This window comes from Myotis lucifugus, unplaced genomic scaffold, assembly GCF_000147115.1.
Source record: "Myotis lucifugus unplaced genomic scaffold, Myoluc2.0 scaffold_37, whole genome shotgun sequence".
Classification (NCBI taxonomy): Eukaryota; Metazoa; Chordata; class Mammalia; order Chiroptera; family Vespertilionidae; genus Myotis; species Myotis lucifugus.
In genome coordinates this window covers 1,272,179-1,293,104 of record NW_005871085.1, presented here as the reverse complement: position 1 = coordinate 1,293,104, position 20,926 = coordinate 1,272,179, and the positions used below count along the sequence as shown (strand labels likewise).

General features: G+C 45.0%; 1 protein-coding gene across 3 annotated transcripts in view; it reads right to left on the bottom strand.

Annotated features, from left to right (window-relative positions):
* Positions 1-20,719, bottom strand: part of FOXJ3 (forkhead box J3) — a 127,522-nt gene extending 106,803 nt beyond the window's left edge. The window contains exon 1 of one of the 3 annotated variants that reach the window (XM_006087237.3): positions 20,551-20,719. In XM_006087237.3, coding sequence (XP_006087299.1) covers positions 20,551-20,596 — 46 coding nt within the window. In that variant the 5' untranslated portion in view covers positions 20,597-20,719. Of the gene's footprint in view, positions 1-8,607; positions 8,660-20,550 lie in introns of those variants that run through there. The other 2 variants (XM_014454499.2, XM_023752696.1) reach the window with 2 other exon arrangements.
* Between the last annotated feature and the right edge of the window lie 207 nt (positions 20,720-20,926).

Below are 20,926 nucleotides of genomic sequence, written 5' to 3'. Positions count from 1 at the left end.
ATGACGTGCGCTGACCACCAGGGGACGCGTACAGAACATGGTGGGCGTCAGCTGCGGCAGGATGGTGGAGCAGGTGAACGAGGGCACCAGACCAAGGCAGGGCACTGGTTGCTGTCACACTGGGCCCGAAACTCTGGTGGTTAATTGAAAATTCTTTGCTCCCGCGCACCGAAGTCCTACCCGGCGCTCACACCCACTGCCCGACACTGGGCCCAATTGCTCAGCGCCGTCAGCAGGTACGAGCGGTGGCTGCCGGCCCCGATTGCCCCTGAGGGTTTCTCCACCTCCCCCTGCTCCTGAGGGGCGATTGGGGCAGCAGGAGCCGCTCGCACCCGCCAACGGTGCCAGCCCCGCTCGCAGCTGCTGCTGGCGCTGGCCCCAATCACTCTGTGCCATCAGCGGGTGCGGGCAGGGCCAGCACCGTCAGAGCATGGGAGCCGTGGCATTGGGAGCAGGGCTGCCGGCAGACAGGGCACCGGATGCCACAGCAGGAGGGGCCGGGCGGGGGAACAGAGAATGGGCCGAAACCCACCCCTGTGCCCACTGCAGCTTCGTGGCCCACAGTTCTGTTCAAGGTGTACAAATTCGTGCACTGGGCCCCTAGTTCTCTAATAAGAGAAGGGGAAGGGGAAGGCATGCCAACCAACAATCAGGTTTAGCTTTTTAAGACTGTTTTAAGAGTTAGAAATTTAACTCTGAACTAACTGCTTTTTTTAAAAATTTTATATATATACTTGAGGCCCAATGCATGAAATTCATGCAAGAGTAGGCCTTCGCAGCCCCGGCTGCCTTGACCCTCACAGCCCAGGCTTCGTCTGGAAGGTCATCAACTGTTCAGCCATTTGGTCAATTTGCATATTATGCTTTTATTATTATAGATTTTTTTTATTATTTTTATTGATTTCAGAGAGGAAGGGAGAGGGAGAGATAGAAATATCAATGATGAGAAACATTGAGAGGCTGCCTCCTGCACGCCCCCTACTGGAGAGCGAACCTGAAACCCAGGCATGTGCCCTTGACAGGAACCAAACCTGGAACCCTTCAGTCCACAGGCCAAGGCTCTATCCACTGAGCCAAACCAGCTAGGGCCTAACTGCCTCTTTACCCTCCGCAGTTTAGGACTGGTGTCAATAAAATAGGTGGTTAATGTGGGAGAGGGGAGATTCTTGGCGAAACATCAGAGAGCTGTAACTTCTTCCAAACCCCAAACCTTACTTCCTGCAATTTATGTAAACAAATCACAGGCCACCCTCTTCAAACCAAATCATAACCCAAGCAAATAACACTGGATTCTATTTCTGGCACTGTCATTAACTCACTGGATAATCCTGAAGCTTCAGTCTCTGTACTTTGCTCAATAACTTAACCACAATTTCCAGTTCCAAAATCAAACCATGTGGATTAATAAAGAACTTTTTTCTCAATTTTTAAATTTATTTTTATGGAAAATTTGACAAAGATATATGAAATGAAGTCACATTACATGTTTAAATCATCTTTATTAAATATATATAAAATTTTCAAAAAATATCCCATGCAAAAATGTTGAGCTCTTCCATTTTAAACTTTTAAGGATATTCACAGGGAGAATAAGATTTCAGAGGACTGAAGGGTTTTGAGGTTTTAATTTTAAGCTCAGTTATATTTAGAAAGCCACCTCTCTATATCCTGTATCTTTATCTTGGGCATTTGATTCATGAGCTTTGCCTGGTATAATTCAAAGTAAGAGATCCTACCACATCCCTGAAAAGTAAATTGAACATATCAGAACATACTGATCATCAGAGAAATGACATGCTATACTGCAACTGAAAAGATGGGAGGCTATCCTCTCCACTGCTAGTGCTATTTAAGAAAATAAAAGTACATGTCTGGTCCCCAAAGCTAGTCTACAAACCACTGTCAACTTTAAGAATCATTTCTATCCTATTCCTGAAAATCCTGATTCAAGATTATAGGGTAAAACCTACGAAATCTATGAATTAAAAGTATCTCAGATGATTCTGATGCACAACTTATTTGGTAGTTATTGGTTTAAAACAAGGATAGCAAAAAAGTTTCATATCATTTTGCCAATTATGCTCCACTAGAGGCCCAGCATGTGAAATCTCGCGGCCCCGCCCACCCACCACGCCACTACCCTTGCAGCCCCGACCACTGGCTGCCCCGCCCACCTGCCAGCTGCCAGCCTTGCTGCAATCGAAGCCTGTGGGCTGCAGAGGAGGGACCGAGAGGTGCTCCATGCACCTCCTGGTGACCGTCATTTGGTCATTCCAGCATTCCAGCATTCCGGCCACTGGCCTTTTATAATATACTAGAAGCCCCGTGCACAAAAATTTGTGCACTGGCAAGGGAGGGGGGTCCCTCAGCCCAACCTGTGCCCTCTCACAGTCTGGGGCCCCTCGGGAGAAAACCACCTGCTGGCTTAGGGCCGCTCCCTGGGTGGCAGATGGCATGCCCAATACTGCAGTGTCTGCCCCGTCTCCCCCGGTCACAGATGGCAGGCCCAGATCCCACGCTGGGGCGGGTGGTGGCTGGGGATCTCGCTGCCACCCGCCCCGCCAACCCCACCCAAGACACGGAAGGCCCGGATCCCGCGCTGGGGCAGGCAGCCGCTCAGATCGTGCTGCCGTCCGCCTCGCCCACTCCGTCAAAGACACTATAGGCCCCGATCCCACGCTGGGGCGAGCGGCCACTCAGATCATGCTGCCGCCTGCCCCACCCACCCCGCCCAAGACACGGCAGGCCCGGATCCCGTGCTGGGGCAGCGCAGCAGGATCTGCCTGCAGTATGCAAATTGGCCGCATCTTTGTTGGTGGTTAATTTGCATATCGCGCTGATTAGCCAATGGGAGGCGTAACGAAGGTACGGTCAATTATCATGTTTGTCTATTATTAGATTAGATACTAGAGGCCTGTTGCACGAAGAGATTCGTGCAATAGGCCTTCCCTTCCCTTGGCTGCTGGCACCAGTTTTCCTCTGGCACCCAGGACCCAGGCCTTCACTCTGGCTGGGCTCCGGCCACAGTCCCCCCCCCCCCCCAAGCCATCAGGCCTCACGGCTCCGCTGATCCCGGGGGCATGAGGCCTCCCGGCTCCGCTGATCCCGGGGCCGTGAGGCCTCGCTGCTCGGCAGGCTTTGGGTACGTTTGGCTTCGCTCCACCGCTTGGAGCCTAGTATGCAAATTAACCGCCATCTTTGTTGGCGGTTAATTTGCATATTGCCCTGATTAGCCAATGGGAAGCGTAGCGAAGGTACGGTCAAATACCCTTTTGTCCGTAGATAGGACTAGGGGCCCAGTGCACGAATTTGTGCACCTTGAAAGGAACTGTGGGCTGTGAGGCTGTGATGGATACAGAGGCGGATCTAGGCCCATCCTCCGCGCCCCTACCCTGCCCCTCCTGCCATGGCTCCTGGTCCCCTGTCTGCTAGCAGCCCTGCTCCTGCCACTGCCACTCCCATGTGCTGATGACACCGGCCCCACTTGTACCTGCTGACAGCACGGAGCAATTGGGGCCAGCGCCATCAGTGGGTGTGAGTGGAGGCTGCTTCCCCAATTGCCCTTCAGGAACAGGGGGAGGTAGAGAAGCCCTGAGGGGTGATCAGAGCTGGCAGCTGCCACTTGCACCCGCTGATGGTGCCGAGTGATTGGGGCCAGCTCTGGGCACCGGCAGTGAGTGTGAGCAGTGGCTCTGGCGCTGGAAGTGGGTGCAAGTGAGGCTGGCACTGGCAGCAGGAGCAAAGAATTTTCAGTAACCACCAGAGGCTTGCCCCGATGACAGCGACCAGCGCCCCGCCTTGGTCTGATGCCCCCACTCAACTGCTCCACCATCCTGCTGTGGCCGACGCCCACCATGTTCTGTGTTCTGCCACCTGCTGCAGACACCCACCATGTTCCACGCACGCCGCCTGGTAGTCAGTGCACATCATAGCGACCAGTTATTCGGTTGTTCTGCTGTTTGGTCTATTTGCATATTAGCCTTTTATTATATAGGATAGGTAGTGGCTGCCTGAAGTGCTACACTGACAAGGTCATGTCTAAATACAACCAGCAATTAGTAGTTTGCACATGGTGATGGGGAAGTGGCAACATGTGAACCATGTATCTGTCATCTGTTTTAGACTACTGAATGGGCTTTTTTAAAGGCTTTTAGGTAAGAGAAGAGACTCAGACCTAGATTACTCACCCTTAACTGGCTGAAGCTCTGGCTGACACTGAGAGGGTAGTAGACAGTAAGAAGAGCCCACTGGCATATGTACCAGGAGTACTTATGCTTCCCAGTATTATACAGAAAAATAAGACAAGATTTCTACTCCCAAAATGTCCATAATCTTGAGAAATGAAAATTCTACACAATAATATATACTTGGTAAAAGAAAAAAGGATGTTTGTGCCTTGAAGAGTTCCAGTTTAACTAAAAGGGGGAGCTAACAGAACCAATGAGTAACAAGACAAAAACAATTTAGTTTGGATTGATTCAAAAGAATGCCTGATCAGGACATGATTAAAGTAATGCATAAAGAACTTTCAACTGGCAGCTTTGGGAAGGGGGAAGGGGGCGCGACTATATAATAAAGCCTGACCGGGAAGGTAAATAATCTGCTTCATGTTCTTTCTGTCTCTACCATTGTGCCAGGTACATGTCAAATTAACCTTTCTATCTCCCACAATGCCTAGCACATTTTGTGCATGATAAATATTTCAAAATGTTTGCCTGCCCATCGACCTATGAACCAGGAGGTTAAGGTTCGATTCCTGGCACATGCCGGGGTTTCAGCCTGCTTCCCCAGTAGGAATTATGTAGGTAGCAGCCGATCAATGATTCTCTCTCCTCATTGGTGTTTCTATCTATCTCTCCCTCTCCTTTCCTCTCTGAAATCAGTAAAAATATATTTTAAAAAAATGTTTGCTGAACTGCTGTAAAGGAAGGAAAACTCATATATATAAAAGAACAGTAAAGGAATGTGGTACAGAGACATGAAGGGTCAAAGTAGAAGGAGTAAAATTATGCAAAAAGTAAGGGTGGTCTGTGTTATGTTAAAAGAGACAAGAAACATAACCAAATATAATGGGTAGACCTTGTCTGGAAATTGATTAAATCAAACCCAGCAGCTGCCCTGGCTGGCTTGGCTCAATGGACAGAGCGTCGGCCTGCAGACTGAAGGGTACTGGATTCGATTCTGGTCAAGGGCACATGCCCGGGTTGCGGGCTCGATCCCCAGTATCAGGCATGCAGCAGGCAGCCGATCGATGATGCTATCTCATCACTGATGTTTCTATCTCTCTCTCCCTCTTTTCCTCTCTGGAATCAACAAAAAATATGTATGTTATAAAAAACAAAAGAACGTGCTTCCTCTTAAAAAAAAATAGAATACTTAAGCAAAAGACAGTTGAGATGTTTGGCAAATAGCTTAATAATGGTTGACTCTGATGGATATATAGCAAATCACTATATTTTATCTACTTTTGAGTATACTCAGCAATGCAGTAGGACTTTTGATATTACTTTGTTACGTGGTCAAATCCAGCATTGTACAATTAACTCTTTTTCTTTTCTTTCTCAGATTTCAGGAAGCTTAAGAATGACTGGTACTTCTGAGAAAACAGCCTGGACTCAATCAGAAGAAAACCAGCATTCATTTATTAGCTCTACTAATAGGAAATCTCTCTGAATCTACTCAAAGAACTTCTTGTAAATTAATATGAGAAATGATAATGAGCCAAGAAAGTGACTCAGCTGCTAATAAGAAACAAAATACAATCTCAGGATTCATTAGAAGAATAGAATCCAGATCCAAGGAAGGTATACAGTCCCATGTACTCTTCACTGCTTAGTTCACAAATGGAGTATTGTGTTCTGTTTGGAGCACCTCATTTTAAGAACACCTACAAGCTAGAATGATTGCAGGAAGGGATATCCTATCTAATAAAAGAGTAACATGCAAATTGACCATCACTCCAACACAAGATAGCCGCCACAAGATGGTCGGCAGGGGAGGGCAGTTGTGGGCGATCAGGCCTGCAGGGGAGGGCAGTTAGGGGGGACTCAGGCCTGCTGAGGAGGGCAGTTGGGGGCAATCAGGCCTGCAGGGGAGGGCAGTTGGGGGGGACTCAGGCCTGCAGAGGAGGGCAGTTGGGGGTGACCAGACCTGCAGGGGAGGGCAGTTGGGGGCAACCAGGCCTGCAAGGGAGGGCAGTTAGGGGCAATCGGGCCGGCAGGGGAGGGCAGTTAGGGGCAATCGGGCAAGCAGGGGAGGGAAGTTAGGGGTGACTGGGCCAGCAGGGGAGGGCAGTTGGGGGCAACCAGGTCTGCAGGGGAGGGAAGTTAGGGGTGACCAGGCTGCGGGGGGGGGAGGGCAGTTAGGGGTGACCAGGCCAGCAGGGGAGGGCAGTTAGTTTTGGGGGGCCCCCGCCCCACAGGGGGAGGGCCATTTAGGGGGCAATTCGGGTTGCAGGGGGGGAGGGCAATTAGGGGCCATCAGGCTGGCAGGGGAGCAGTTAGGCATTTATCAGGCTGCCAGGGGAGTGGTTAGGGGAATTCAGGCAGGCAGGCAGGCGAGTGTTTGAAACCCACCAGTCCTGGGCCTAAAGGGGCATTCGGATATCCCTCGAGGGGTCCCAGATTGGAGAGGGTCCAGGTTGGGCTGGGGGACCCCCCCCCCCCCCAGTGCACGAATGTCGTGCACCGGGCCTCTAGTAGAGGATAAAACACAAAAAAAGACACTAGTCTCCATCCTAGAAGAATCAACACAGGTTAATTAATAACACTAGCAAAGCAAATCTGAGATAAATTTGAATGCATAGGTTATCTGCCTCAATAAGAAATGCTCCTTACATAAGGAAATTCTTTAGATCAAGGATTTTTCAATATTTTGCAGTCAGAGAAATAACTATGAAGCCATCAGCTCCTCTTAAAGCCATCTATCCACACCACTAAATGCATTGTTCTTCAAACAAGCTGTCTGTCATTCTGCCTTTCTAGTTAAAAACTAGAAAGCAAGATATTCCAAGATATTCATATGCCAAGTATCTCTCTGTGATGTCTCTCCCAAACTAAAAGATAGTGTTTTTGCCAACAGGGACTCTGTCTTTTTACTTTATCCCTGGCATCTATTACAGTGCCCAGGACATAGCAGGTGATGAATAAATGAACAAATGAGTGAGAGAAATTAATGAGTCCTATGTCACTGGATGAAAACAGTACCTTAAAGAAGCACTAACAATTTCGTTTTTCTTATTAGAAACCTGATAAGGAAATGGAAGCATGAGTAGATCCCAAACCTAGTTTTCATTATAAAGCAGTATGCTATTTATAGGTTATTTACTGATAAGTAACTACTGTATGTACACTTAAGGTCTTAATTGCTTCTGGGGGACTAAAATTAATTTCTTCAATCAGCTGAGCTAAATTACTAAATTATAATGCAAAGAAAAACCCAAAGCACTTAATACGCCCACAACTCAATCCATAAGATCATAATCAAATAATTTATCGAACTTATTTATTAACATAACTGCCTAGAAAGCAAAATACTTTGATAGCACCAAGTGTGAAACTGCTCTTCAAATGTGCTATCATTTATACTTTTCCAAATTCTCATTTGAACCATAAAAATCATACATGTTTGTTTTTCTGACTATAAAAAAGATATATGCTCATTGTAGATATCTTAGAATATATTAATAGGTTCAAGGGAGACAATAAAAACTATCTATTGTGATGTTTTCTTTCCCAGTCTTTTTCTCTATGTAGTTATAACTTCTTTATATACTGACACTAGGGGCCCAGCACATAAAATTCGTGCACTGTAGGGGGGGGGGTGGGAAAAGTCCTCTCCTCCCAGCCTGCCCCCTCTCACAGACTGAGAGCCCACGGGGAACGGGGCCTAAGCCACACTCTGGCCTCCCACTGCGGAAGGTGACCGGGCTGATCAGGGGAAGGCACCAGCTCCATCACCCCGCTGCTGCAGCCACTGCCAGCCACCGCAGCCGCCAAGGTGTTTTCATCAACAGGACTCCAGTCCCTTCACCATGAAAAAATGACAACTTTCTTTAGGCATTTTCAAGATGTGTCTTTCATAGGATATGACATTTCTTTCTTTTTTTTTTATCCTCCCCTGAGGATATGTTCCCATTGATTTTTAGAGAGTATGGAAGAGAGAGGGAGAGACAGAGAGAAACATCAATGTGAGAGGGACACTTTGATTGGTTGCCTCCTGCATAAGCCCTGACCTGGGCCCCAGCCAGGGAGGAGCCTGCAACCTAGGTACATGCCCTTGATCATAATCGAACCTGGACCCTGTGGTCAGCAGGCCGAGGCAATCAACTGAGCCAAACCGGCTAGGACAGGATATGACATTTCTTAGCCCCTCCAGCAGCGGACCTTTGTTTTTTTCCTCCAGGAATGTGATGGAAAAACCCTAGATCACCTTCTTGGATTCTTATAACCCAAGTTACCAAGAACACTGCAAGTGGCGGCACACAGGGAGCTTAACCAATGAGCGGTCAGAAAAGGTGTTTACGCTCGAACTGGTTTAGTTCAGTGGATAGAGCGTTGGCCTGCAGACTGAAGGGTCCCAGGTTTGATTCCTGTTAAGGGCATGTACCTTGGTTGGGGGCACATCCCCAGTGGGGAGTGTGCAGGAGGCAGCTGATCGATGTTTCTTTCTCATCGATGTTTCCGACTGTCTATCCCTCTCCCCTCTTCTCTGTAAAAAAACAATAAAATATATTTTTTTAAAAAAGAAAAGGTGTTTCCTCTGCAGCTCATGTGCAGAGGACCCCCTGCGTTGTGTCCACTGGGCTAGGGGCGTGTCCCCGCTGCTGGGGGGCGGGGGGGCACGCCCTCGAGGCCGGCAGCCAGCCCCACGTTGTGGGTGCTGGGCTGGGGGGCGTGGACCCGGGCCGCCACTTGGCACCGGCGCACGCGCAAGTGGCCACGGGGCGGGAACATCCGCTTAGCGCCTGCGCCCATAGGCCCGGAGTGGCCAGGGACGTTCTGGGACCCCGGACACTCAGGGCCTACGCACGGGCCTACAGGCTAGGTCGGAGCTTCCTGGGTCCCAAGGATGTTCCCGGGACCCAGGCCACTTGGGGCCTGTGTATGCAAATTAACCTGTCATCTTTGTCAGGTTAACTGGCATACTCACTCCTAATTGGATGGTGAGCATAGCAGAGGGGTGGTCAATTTACATGTTTCTCTTTTATTATATAGGGTTTTTCCTACCCGCTGAGCAAGAGACAATACCCTATGGCACTAACCCAGGCACCCTCATGTTCTAGGTACAATTTCTCAATGTCTAAATTTTATAGGTGTATACTTCCATAAAAAAAGACCAAACCTGCTATTTAGTAATCCTTACATTTGAATAATACTTCCCTTCTGATTCCAACTCCTCCTTACCTCTAGAATTCTACAAAGAATGCAGGCTCAAGTAAAAATGCATCCAATGACTGAAAATTGACCCAAATTTAATAAGGGAAGAAGTTGTTCCCAATAGTTTTATGTCCCCAAGTCTGATATTACCACAGACAAGAGTTGTTCCAACGAGCCCAGGTCCTTTGGGGTCCATAATCTTTCATTTATACCTCAAAAATCCAAAATATGGTCTTCATAAAAACTTTGTCAGTTTCCTACTAAAGCGTACAAGACTAGAAACAGAATGCAGGATCTCACCCTAACAGGTTTGGCTCAGTGGATAGAGCGTCAGCCTGCGGACTCAAGGGTCCCAGGTTTGATTCCGGTCAAGGGCATGTACCTTGGTTGCGGGCACATCCCCAGTAGGGAGTGTGCAGGAGGCAGCTGATCGATGTTTCTCTCTCATCGATGTTTCTAACTCTCTATCCCTCTCCCTTCCTCTCTGTGAAAAATCAATAAAATATATTTAAAAAAAAAAAAAAAAAGAATGCAGGATCTGGGTTCCTGTCTCTGCTCTACTACTAAATTGACTCTGTGACACTAAGTCTTAGCTTGTATCTTCTCCATTTGTCAATAGGAATATTACTTGCCCTATATATAATACAGGGCTGTTGTGAGTCTCCAAAATACATCAGATCAGAGATAATGTTTTTTCAAAAAGTATTATTCAAATGTAAGGTGGAAATCTTTCCAAAACACACATGCTCTATAATCTATCCTAATAAAAGGGTAATATGCTAATTAGACCGGACGTCTTCCGGACATTATTCCGGATGTCCTTCTTGAGAAAGGTGGGAGCGGGGCGAAGCCAGCTGGGGTGCCGGGTGCCTGTGGGCAGCTGGGGCGAGGCCAGCCAGGGTCCTGAGTGCCGGAGAGAAGCTGGTGCTGGCAGCCGGGATAAGGGAGGCATACTCTTGCATGAATTTTCGTGCATTGGGCCTCTAGTAATAATATAAAATCCTAGAGGCCTGGTGCACAAAATTCGTACATGGGTAGGGTCCCTTGGCCTGGCTAGCAATCAGGGCTGATCTGTGGGGCGATCAGGGAGGTGGGGGGGGGAGGGGCCCACTCGCACCTGCCTTGGCTGGCCTGGAGCCTGCGGACTGGGGGCAGCACCTGCATTGAGCGTCTGCCCCCTAGTGGTCAGTGCGCATCATAGCAACCAGTCGTTCCACTGATCGTTCTGCCATTCGGTCGATTTGCATATTAGGCCTTTATTATACAGGATGGCTTCCCCTGATAGGCAAATATGCCATTTCTAATGGTGATTACTATATATGGTGCAATAATACCATTAATACCTCCTTACACAAAGGTAAAACATGTTATAGACACACAGACCCATCCTTAGCAGCAAAAACTGATGCCATATATTGTTTATCTCCTGTCATAACAGTCTACTCTATCTTCGTTCAGAAGAGTAAATCTGCTCCTGACTACAGCATATTTAGCTGTTGTGTCAGTAATAAATTTCCCAAAGTTCTATAGCCAAGCCACAGAAACATTTTAGTTAAGTTTAATAATTTAATAAGCACCCATGTAACCACCAGCCAAAATCTAGGATCTTAATAATAACATATTTCTACCATAGTAGACTCACTTCCCAATCCCCTCTTTCTGTAAGCAAACATAATTTGAAACTATTATTAAGTTCTAGAAGTCTTCCCATCAATTCCTCTCACAAATCTGTTTCAACACACAGTAAGACCAGGTCTTAACCTTAGAAAAAAAGTTGATTCCAACTTCCAAAATGCTATATAATAAAAGCCTAATATGCAAATCGACCAAACAGCGGAACAACCAGCGGAACGACTGGCCACTATGACGCACACTGACCACCAGGGGGCAGATGCTCAACGCAGGAGCTGCCCCCAGCCCACAGGCCCCAGGCCAGCAAGGCGGGTGCCAGCCGGGGCCCCCCAATCGCCCTGCCGGTCATCCCGCAGAGGGAAGCAACCGGTGGTGGCAGCGGGGGGTGGAGCCAGTGAGCAGGCAGCGCCAGGCTGGCCAAGGCAGGTAGGTGCCAGTGGGAGACCCCTGATCACCCCACCTGTCGCCCCACAGATGGCCCTGATCGCTGGCCAGGCCTAGGGACCCTACCCATGCACTGGGCCTCTAGTCTTTAATAAGGTCACATCAGCACCATACCCTAGCAATCAATCAGGTCAATCTTATTTCCTTGATACCACTGGATAGTACTCTGTCTAGGTAAAATTTAGTCACAGCTTTCAGTTTCATATTCCAGGTGAAATCTTAATTAAAAGATAGTTTACTAAGTCAAGTATCCTTCAGACACAGGGTCATATTGGAATAATCAGTCAACTCGTTAATGGAATCGATGACCCTCCCTACATATGATTTGAAGACAATGAAAAAATAGTCAATACTATGATTTCAATGTTTGTATCCCCCACCCAAGTTCATGTGTTAAAATTCTAACCCCCAAACATAATGGTATTAGGAAGTGAGGTCTTTGGGAGAGGGTTAGGTCATCAGGGTAGAGCCTTCATGAATGCAATTAGTGTCTTACAAAAAGAGGCTCCAGAGGGATCCCTTGTCCCTTCTATCATGTGAGAGCACAGCAAGAAAATGCTGTGAACCAAGAAGAGGGCACTACCCAAAATATCATGCTGGCACCTTTTCTTTGACTTTCCAGTCTCCAAAACTATGAACAATAAATTCCTGTTATTTAGAAGCTATCCAGTCTGTGGTATTTTGTTCAGCAGCACAAAGGGACTAAGACATCCAACATGTTGAATTTCTAGAGACTCTGTCTAAAAACTCCCACTCAGGGGCTTTCCCCATCCCCAAACTGTTAGCATTCAACTTGGAAAAGAGTTCTCTAAGACTGTTCTAACAACAGTTCCACTTCTTGCATTACATAAGTTTGAGTCCATTATAGACTGCTTCACCTGCTGATGATGAGAAATAAGTCAAACAGTGTAATTAATTTAGGTCTGAATATGCCAAATTAAATCACTTTAGATTTCTGGTAAAATTCTTAGAACAACCAGAGTGGTTTAGTAATTATCAGAAACTAGGCCTATTAATGTGTCAAAGTGAGAGTTCTTATTGAATATGGTCCTAATTATCTTATATTCATAATTATCCTGTATTTTGTTACAATACATTATGAGTCTCATGTACTGTTTCGTGCTTTGTCTCAATTCTATAAGAAATAACCAGTTTAAAAGACATTGCATTCTCAGGTTACCAATTGATATGTCAAGTAGAATAGTAGCCAAAGGTACCTAACTACAAAAGGTTACTTAAAATAACTACAATGCCACTGTTATAAATATAAATACAACATCTGGTTACATATAACAAAGCTATTTCCATAACCCAACAGATGGCCCATAGTAATGCTTTGCTGATCTGGTTATAACAAATTCTATTAAATCCAAAACCCTGTATAGCAGATGCCTTTTCCAATTTCAGTATAAGTCAATCTCTTTAACCAAAACACTGTGCTTTGGTTCTTGCTATTTGTATACTAAAACCCAGTTATGCCAATTAAGATGGTCAAATTTTTTGACAGTTGTTAAAAAATATCACTGTGGTGTTTTCTGAGTTTGGGGGTAGAGGAAGTTAAAGAGTACCTCCATCTAGGACTGAAAGGCTGACTGTTCAAAGTGAAAAACAAAAATTCACAGTTAAAGGAAGGCTGAGGAGAGGTAAAGTGAGTTTTAGCTGTCTCAAGCCAAGGTTTCTGAATAGTAGCAATGTGAAAAGCTAAGTGACTAACACAGCCGGCAGTGAAGAACACTGAAAATAATGCAATTTCTGAGTTGAGAGGCTATTAGGAAGGACGACAAAAAAAAAGTACCTGAAGGTTCCTATTTCAAAGAAATGTGGATGCAATGTCTACTTAATTTTGCTGTTGGCTTCCCCAACTATATTCAAAATCCAATCTTCATATTCCAGTCATGCCTTAATTTGAAATATCACCCTCTATTAATTCACAACACAGTAAACAGTAAATACACAACACAGTAAACAGTAAATAGCCATTAAGTTCTGAAAACAAACTGCAGTGGTTCAAACTCTGGCTCTTTCCAGTCTTAACCACTCTGTGCATATTTCCTCTTCTGCGGGGAGCCACCCACTGCCAATACTATCATGCGAGTGCACCAAGGAACATGTGAAGGCCAATGGACCTTGGGTATTAGCAGGGCTAACACCAAGCACCATTGTTCGTTTTGAGATAGCAGTGGCTCGAAGCAATTTCCTGACCTAATAGCCTCAAAATAAATGTTTACTGCACCTTACTGATCTTTATTGACCTTAGAGACAGTCTGTCTGCTACCTGTTTGCCGTGCTTTACTGAGAGCAAGATGTGTATCTAAAACTGAATAAAAAGCGGGTAAGGCCAGGTTTCAGTGTGCCTCTCCGAGAGAGGTCTCCACCTGGCCCCCCCACCCCTTAGTAATTCATATTTCTTGTCTAGTGTTTTCATTTGTGCATCGGCCCCTTCTTCAGATCCTGAGCCCTAGCCGTGCCAGTTGCGGCACTCTTATATAAAATTTTGATAATAAAATCTACCAGGGGGGCGGGCTACAAGGGGTCAATGGAGGAAAAAAGGAGACATGTAATATTTTCAACAATAAAGATTTAATTTAAAAAAATAAAATAGCCGAAACCGGTTTGGCTCAGTGGATAGAGCGTCAGCCTGCAGATTGAAAGGTCCCAGGTTCGATTCCAGTCAAGGGCATGTACCTTGGTTGCGGGCACATCCCCAGTAGGAGATGTGCAGGAGGCAGCTGATCGATGTTTCTCTCTCATCGATGTTTCTAACGCTCTATCTCTCTCCCTTCCTCTCTGTAAAAAATCAATAAAATATATTTTAAAATAAATAAGTAAATAAAAAATAAAATAAAATAAATTTTTAAATATACCTTTTAGAGTTGTTATGATTATATGAGTAATAAATGTAAGGTACTTAGAACATTTTTGGGCCCATAGTAAGGCCTCAAAAAATGTTAGCTATTATTATTATCATCGCAACCCTTATCATCACATTAATCTCCACTAAATTTCTGGGGAGAAAAAAGGGCAGAAATATTTAATGACATCTAAATCACAGAGCAAACAAGTGACAGAATCTGGGTTTTTTGTAAATCTCGTCATTTTAAGTCCTGAAGATTAAACATTAAAACTTACTGATTCCCTAAGTAAGGGGATTTTCCAGTCCCTCTAATTCTCTAGGAATTCACATGGGGATCCTTTACGTTAAAATAGCAGCATACAGTAGTGGAAATAGCAATAGACATGGACTAAGATGACCTAATTGTTCCATCACTGACAACTGCAATCTTTTTTTTTTTTATTATTGAGTTCAGAGAGGAAGGGAAAAGGAGACAGAGATAGAAACATTAATGATGAGAATTAGAAACATCAATGATGAGAGTCATTCATTGGCTGCCTCCTGCATGCCCCCAACTGGGGATCGAGCTCGCAACCCGGGCATGTGCCCTGACTGGGAATCGAACCATGACCTCCTACTTTGCTTCATAGGTTGATGCTCAACCACTGAACCACAAGTGTGCAAACTTGGGCAAGTCAACGAATCTAAACTTCAAATTGTTCATCTTAAAAAATGTTGTCTATCAGGGCTGTTATGGAATCAAATTTGATAATGTATGAAAACAAAACATGTAAACCATAAACACACTATATAAATGTTCAAGGGCCATATCTTACTGATCTTTGTATCTCCAATACCTAGTAGAATGCATAGCAGAGGTATAACCTAAGAGAAAAAGCCATGGGAGGAGTGGAATTGGCAGGATGAGGATTAAGATAAAGATAGGGAAGGGTTTTGTGTTTTTTTGCTTTTTTTAAAAAAAGAGTGAGAGGAAAGAGCAAAAGGGGGGGGTGGTCCGAGGATGGATGGATGGATAGATAGATGATGATAGATAGATAGATAGATAGATAGATAGATAGATAGATAGATAAATAGAGTAAAAAACCCAAATGTCCATCAAGGGATGGATGAATGAATAGATAAAAGGTATACCAGCCATACACGACTATTACTTACCAACAAAAATGAGATACTAACATAAACTACAAGATGGATAACCTTTGAAACATTATGCTTTTGGAAAAGAAGCTAGACACAAGACTATATATTGTATGATCCATTTATTTGAAACTAGAAGCCCAGCACGCGATTCAAAATCGCGCGGCACCGCCCACTCCCTCTCCGGCCCTTGAAGCAGCCATGGTCGCTGCTGATCAGAACCTCCCCCAGCACAGGCGCGCAGAGGCCCCTGCCACCCCACCCCCGACGCTGCGCGCACAGCCTCCTCCTGTCCAGTCAACCTGTTACGGAGTCGCGGTTAATTGGCATATTTCTCTATTTTATATATATGGATGTCTGAATAGGCAAAACTATGGAGATGGTAAGTACATTAGTGGTTGCCTAGGATGGGGAGGGGGAGGGGGGGTAAGGAGTGACTGCTAACAGGTACAAATGTTCTTTTTTGGAATAATTAAATATCTAAAGATTTGGTGATGGCTGCACAACTCAGTAAATACATACACTAAAAACCATTGAATTGTATACTTTAAATGGATCAATTGTGTAGTATGTGAATTATATCTCAATAATACTTCTAAAAATTTATGTTTGAGAGAACCGTGAAAGTATAAAAATCACTGACTTTAGAACACAAGTTTTTTTCTTTTTTTAATATATTTTTTTTTAAATATATTTTATTGATTTTTTACAGAGAGGAAGGGAGAGGAATAGAGAGTTAGAAACATCGATGAGAGAGAAACATCGATCAGCTGCCTCCTGCACACCCCCTACTGGGGATGTGCCCGCAACCAAGGTACATGCCCTTGACCGGAATCGAACCCGGGACCCTTCAGTCCCCAGGCCAACGCTCTATCCACTGAACACAAGTTTTTTTCTTTTTTTAATATATTTTTATTGATTTCAGAGAGTGAGAGAGAGGGAGAGAGAAACATCAATGAGAGAATCACTGATCGGCTGCCTCCTGCACGCCCCCTACTGGGGACTGAGCCCGCCACATGTGCCCTTGACTAGAATCAAACCCAGGACCCTTCAGTTCGCAGGCGGACGCTCTATCCACTGAGCCAAACTAGCTAGGGCCACAAGTTTTCCTTTTTAAATGAATAAAAAGGCGAGTTTTCTGATATTTGATTAGCTCTGACATGTGGACAAGAATGAAGACTGGAGGAAGCAGTAGGAGAAAATGCTACAAATTACACCAGACCATAATGTCGCTACAAATCCTCTTATGGAAAACAAATCTGGCATCTGTTCTTATCCTTCCTTTCAAAATTCTCTCTAAGGTTACAAATTACCTCCTGGTCCTAGTCTTACTAGTAGTTCAGTAATCTTGTTTCTGAACTTGGAGTACACTTGATACTGTCAACCACACTAGGTCCCTATCCTTGGCTTCTGTAGCAGATGTACCTCTTGGTTCTTCTCAGAATGCTTTACCTATTAGCCTATAATGTCTCCCAAAGTTCCAAATCTCAAAGCTCTTTCACCATCATACTACTGACCTCCCAACCCTCATCTACTCGCATATTTTTTACTAGTATCCTTAGCCCTGGTCAGTACACAATCTACACTGCATCTCTATAGGAATGTAATACAGACACTTCTACTCTAGTCAGCTCTTGATTATCTTCACTAAGCCTGGAAAGCTGTGGTGTGGCTCAACCAAAATAACTAATTCCTATGCTATTTCTATATGACTTTGCAATGTGATATACATTTTTTTATTCTGAACAGATGTTCTCCTAATTGTTTTGCTTAGATTAATACTAAACTAAGTGTGCATTTCCAGAGCCAAACCAGCAAGGAGAGAAGGCTATCAGGAGTGGCAGGAGACTAGAGTGCTATTGAAAAATTGACTGAACACAATCTAGTGTTGCCCATAACCAACTCTAGCTCATTTTCCTGAACAGTGATACTTTCCTATTTTCTTCACTATTATCAGCCATCCTCCCAGCACTCTGGGCTCTACTTTAATGTTTTATTTGCTCTCTTACCTTTGTCCACATTCAGTCATCAATGAGTTCAAATTAATTTTTACTCACACAAATGTCTTCTTATATATTCTATACTTTCTTAGGACAGTTTAACTTATAATTAAATGTATAAGCTCAACAGTATAATTTATAATTAAATGCATAAGTTCAAAAGCCAGACTGCCTGGGTTCAAATCCTAGTTGGCTCTGCTGCTTCCTCTGTTGGAGTTTGGGCAAGTCACTTAATCTCTCTGTAACCCAGTTTCTCCATAGGAATAAGAAGACCTTATTATGATGATTTAATGAGGTAAATACATGTAAAGAACTTAGAACAATGCCCAGCATACAGTAAGTACTCAATAAATGCTAACTATTATTTTATACCCATAATCACTATCTTACGTCAGATTCTTGTCATCTCATTCCTAAAATTCTCCAAGAGCATTCTAGGCAGTCTCCCCCCAGAACACTAGCTAAGACAAAAACCTCCCTCAGAAACAATATGCAGTAACTCCCATTTGACCCAGTGATCCCACTTCTGGGAATATATCCCAAGAAACTAGAAACACCAATCAGAAAGGATATATGCACCCCTATGTTCATAGCAGCACAATTCACCATAGCTAAGATTTGGAAACAGCCTAAGTGCCCATCAGCAGATGAGTGGATTAAAAAACTGTGGTACATCTACACGGTGGAATACTACGCTGCGGTAAAAAAGAAGTTCTTACCATTTGCAACAGCATGGATGGAACTGGAGAGCATTATGCTAAGTGAAATAAGTCAGTCAGAGAAAGATAAATACCACATGATCTCACTCATTTATGGAATATAATGAACAACATAAACTGATAAACAAAAACAGATCCAGAGACAGAGAAGCATCGATCAGACAGCCTAACCTCAGAGGGAAGGTAGGGGAGGGTGGGGGCAAGGGGGAGAGATCAACCAAAGGACTTATATGCAAGCATATAGGCCTAACCAATGGACACAAACAGGGAGGTGAGGCATGGCAGGGGGGAATGGAGGGTAATGTGGGGATAAGGACACATACGTAATAACTTAATAAAGAAAATTTAAAAATTAAAAAAGAGCCAAAACCGGTTTGGCTCAGTGGATAGAGCGTCAGCCTGCGGACTGAAGGGTCCCGGGTTCGATTCCGGTCAAGGGCATGTACCTGGGTTGCGGGCACATCCCCAGTAGGAGATGTGCAGGAGGCAGCTGATCGATGTTCTCTCTCATTGATGTTTCTAACTCTCTATCTCTCTCCCTTCCTCTCTGTAAAAAAATCAATAAAATATATTTAAAAAAAAAATTAAAAAAGAAAAAAAAAGAAATAATATGCATCATCTTACTCCCATTCTTTAGAACCCACTGCAATACCCCATCAAACCAAACCCTGTATCATTGACACATTCTTCACCAATACCAATCCTAAACTCATTTATTATTCACCAATACACATTCTCCATGCCAAACTGCTTGATATCTCTGTATGTTGCCACTTCTCTGTCTGCAAATACCAGTCACTCTCCTAGAATACATCTCTTCCCCTTTGAAATTTCTGTTTTTCAACTATCACTTATACCTTTGACTTTGGTTGCACTATTATTCCAAAAGTTTGTTACTTGGTAATTACGAATAATGGACCTTATTAGTGTTGTTTCCCCAACAGAAGTTGAAGTGTTTGAAGAGACTACATATTTTATCTCTTGTGTCTCCTTCATACAGGCTACTTCACACACAGTCCAGGATTTTGCAGGACACAAATGCTGACTGACTTACTAAAACAATATGCCTCAGAATGTATCACAACATTCTCTATTTTCCACTGTCCCGCCCATATTTAGCATGATGAAAGCAGATGGAATCTGTATTTAAATTTTTTTTTTTACAAAGGAGAATATACCAGATAAAAGGAAAAGAATATATACTCAAAGATAATGCACAACGCAAAAAAACAAACCAAGGAAAGGTGAGAAGGCTGGCCATTTTGGAATCTAAAAAATGACTTCAAAATATTAAGACTTTTTATTTTATCTGAACTAATGAACCAAAGAGCCAAAATAAACATGTCCTGACCCCATCCAAAAAATACTTTAAAAAGGCATAACAAAGTCCTAGTATCTTCAGCAGCATAAAACCAAGAAGAAAATTCACTTCAACTCCGAGACACAAAATAAAACAGTAAGTCTCAGGTTTATCTAAAAAACAACAACAAAAAAACTTAAAAATGCAACCACATCTCTATATGCCACCAAACGTAAAAATGGAGAGGAGTTACAACTTTTCTATAAATATCTGCTAAGGCCTGGGTGGAATAAAAAGCTCATTTCACTGCGACTGTGGCCCGTTCCCTATTAAGAGGGCAATCTGTGGTCACAAAAGCGGTAAATCCAGAAAGATGGAAACCTTAACCTGGAAGAGACAGGACGGAAAGAAGCTACTCAAAACACGTTTCAAAACCAGTTTCCAAAAACACAGCGCCCTGACACTCAAGAGACAGGGGGAAGTCAAATAAGAGTGTCCCCAATAGACCAGCGACTCAGTAAAACTATCTGGCGCTGCCTTGCAAGTCAAGAACGACGCATACAGCTTCCGTGGCTGACACACACGCTTGTCTCAATGGGAAACACAGAAGGGAAAAAAAAAAATTAAATAAATGTCCGGAAAAGACAAAACTGATGACCACTCACTCCACGGCCAGCCCAGCACAGCTCATTCAGGAATCCAACTCGGAACAAGAGACGCAGATTGCACAACACAGAAAGGAGAATCCTTCGCCAAGCATACACACAAGTAGAGGAAAACTATACGCCCCGATGCACTCACAGCTCGAGCGTGTTCTCCCTTTAGGACCAAGCAGGAGAGGAAAAGCCGGAGCAAACAGAGAGAGAGAAGGAAAGATGTCAATGAAACTGAGCCCCGCTGGCCCCTGCCGGCCTCGATTTCCAGCACAACTCCCGCCTCCTCCACCTCACTGGCTAGGCCTCAGCAAAGAACACTGACCCTAACACCTTCCACGCCGCCAGGAGGAAATCACAGAGGAAAAACCACCCTGTTAACCTCCCTCCTCACCAGCTGCAAAAATGGAGGGGGGGGGGGGGGAACACCCTACCACGTGGGCAGGATGCAACACACACAGGACAGCAACACGTCCGCATGGAACTGCTGCCTCCGTCCTCAGGCCGGCAAAGGACGCGGCGACAGGATGGGTGGGAGCGCGGGCCCCTCGCGCGGGCCTCCTCACCCCAAAGGGCAGCCCGGAGGCGGGGGGGACGGCCCGCCTCGCCCGCGGGAAAGCGCCCGCCAGCTTGAAGGGGAGAGGCTGCCTCGCGCCCGGGTAGGGGAGCCAGCCCAGGCCAGGGGCAGGTCCTCGGTCCCGGCGCCCCCGGGAACCCCGTCGGGCTCCCCCCGAGCCTCGCCTGGGGAGGGGCGGCAGGGGCGGGAGTCACGGAGGCGCAGAGCCGCCGCTTCCCGGCTGAGGGGCAGCA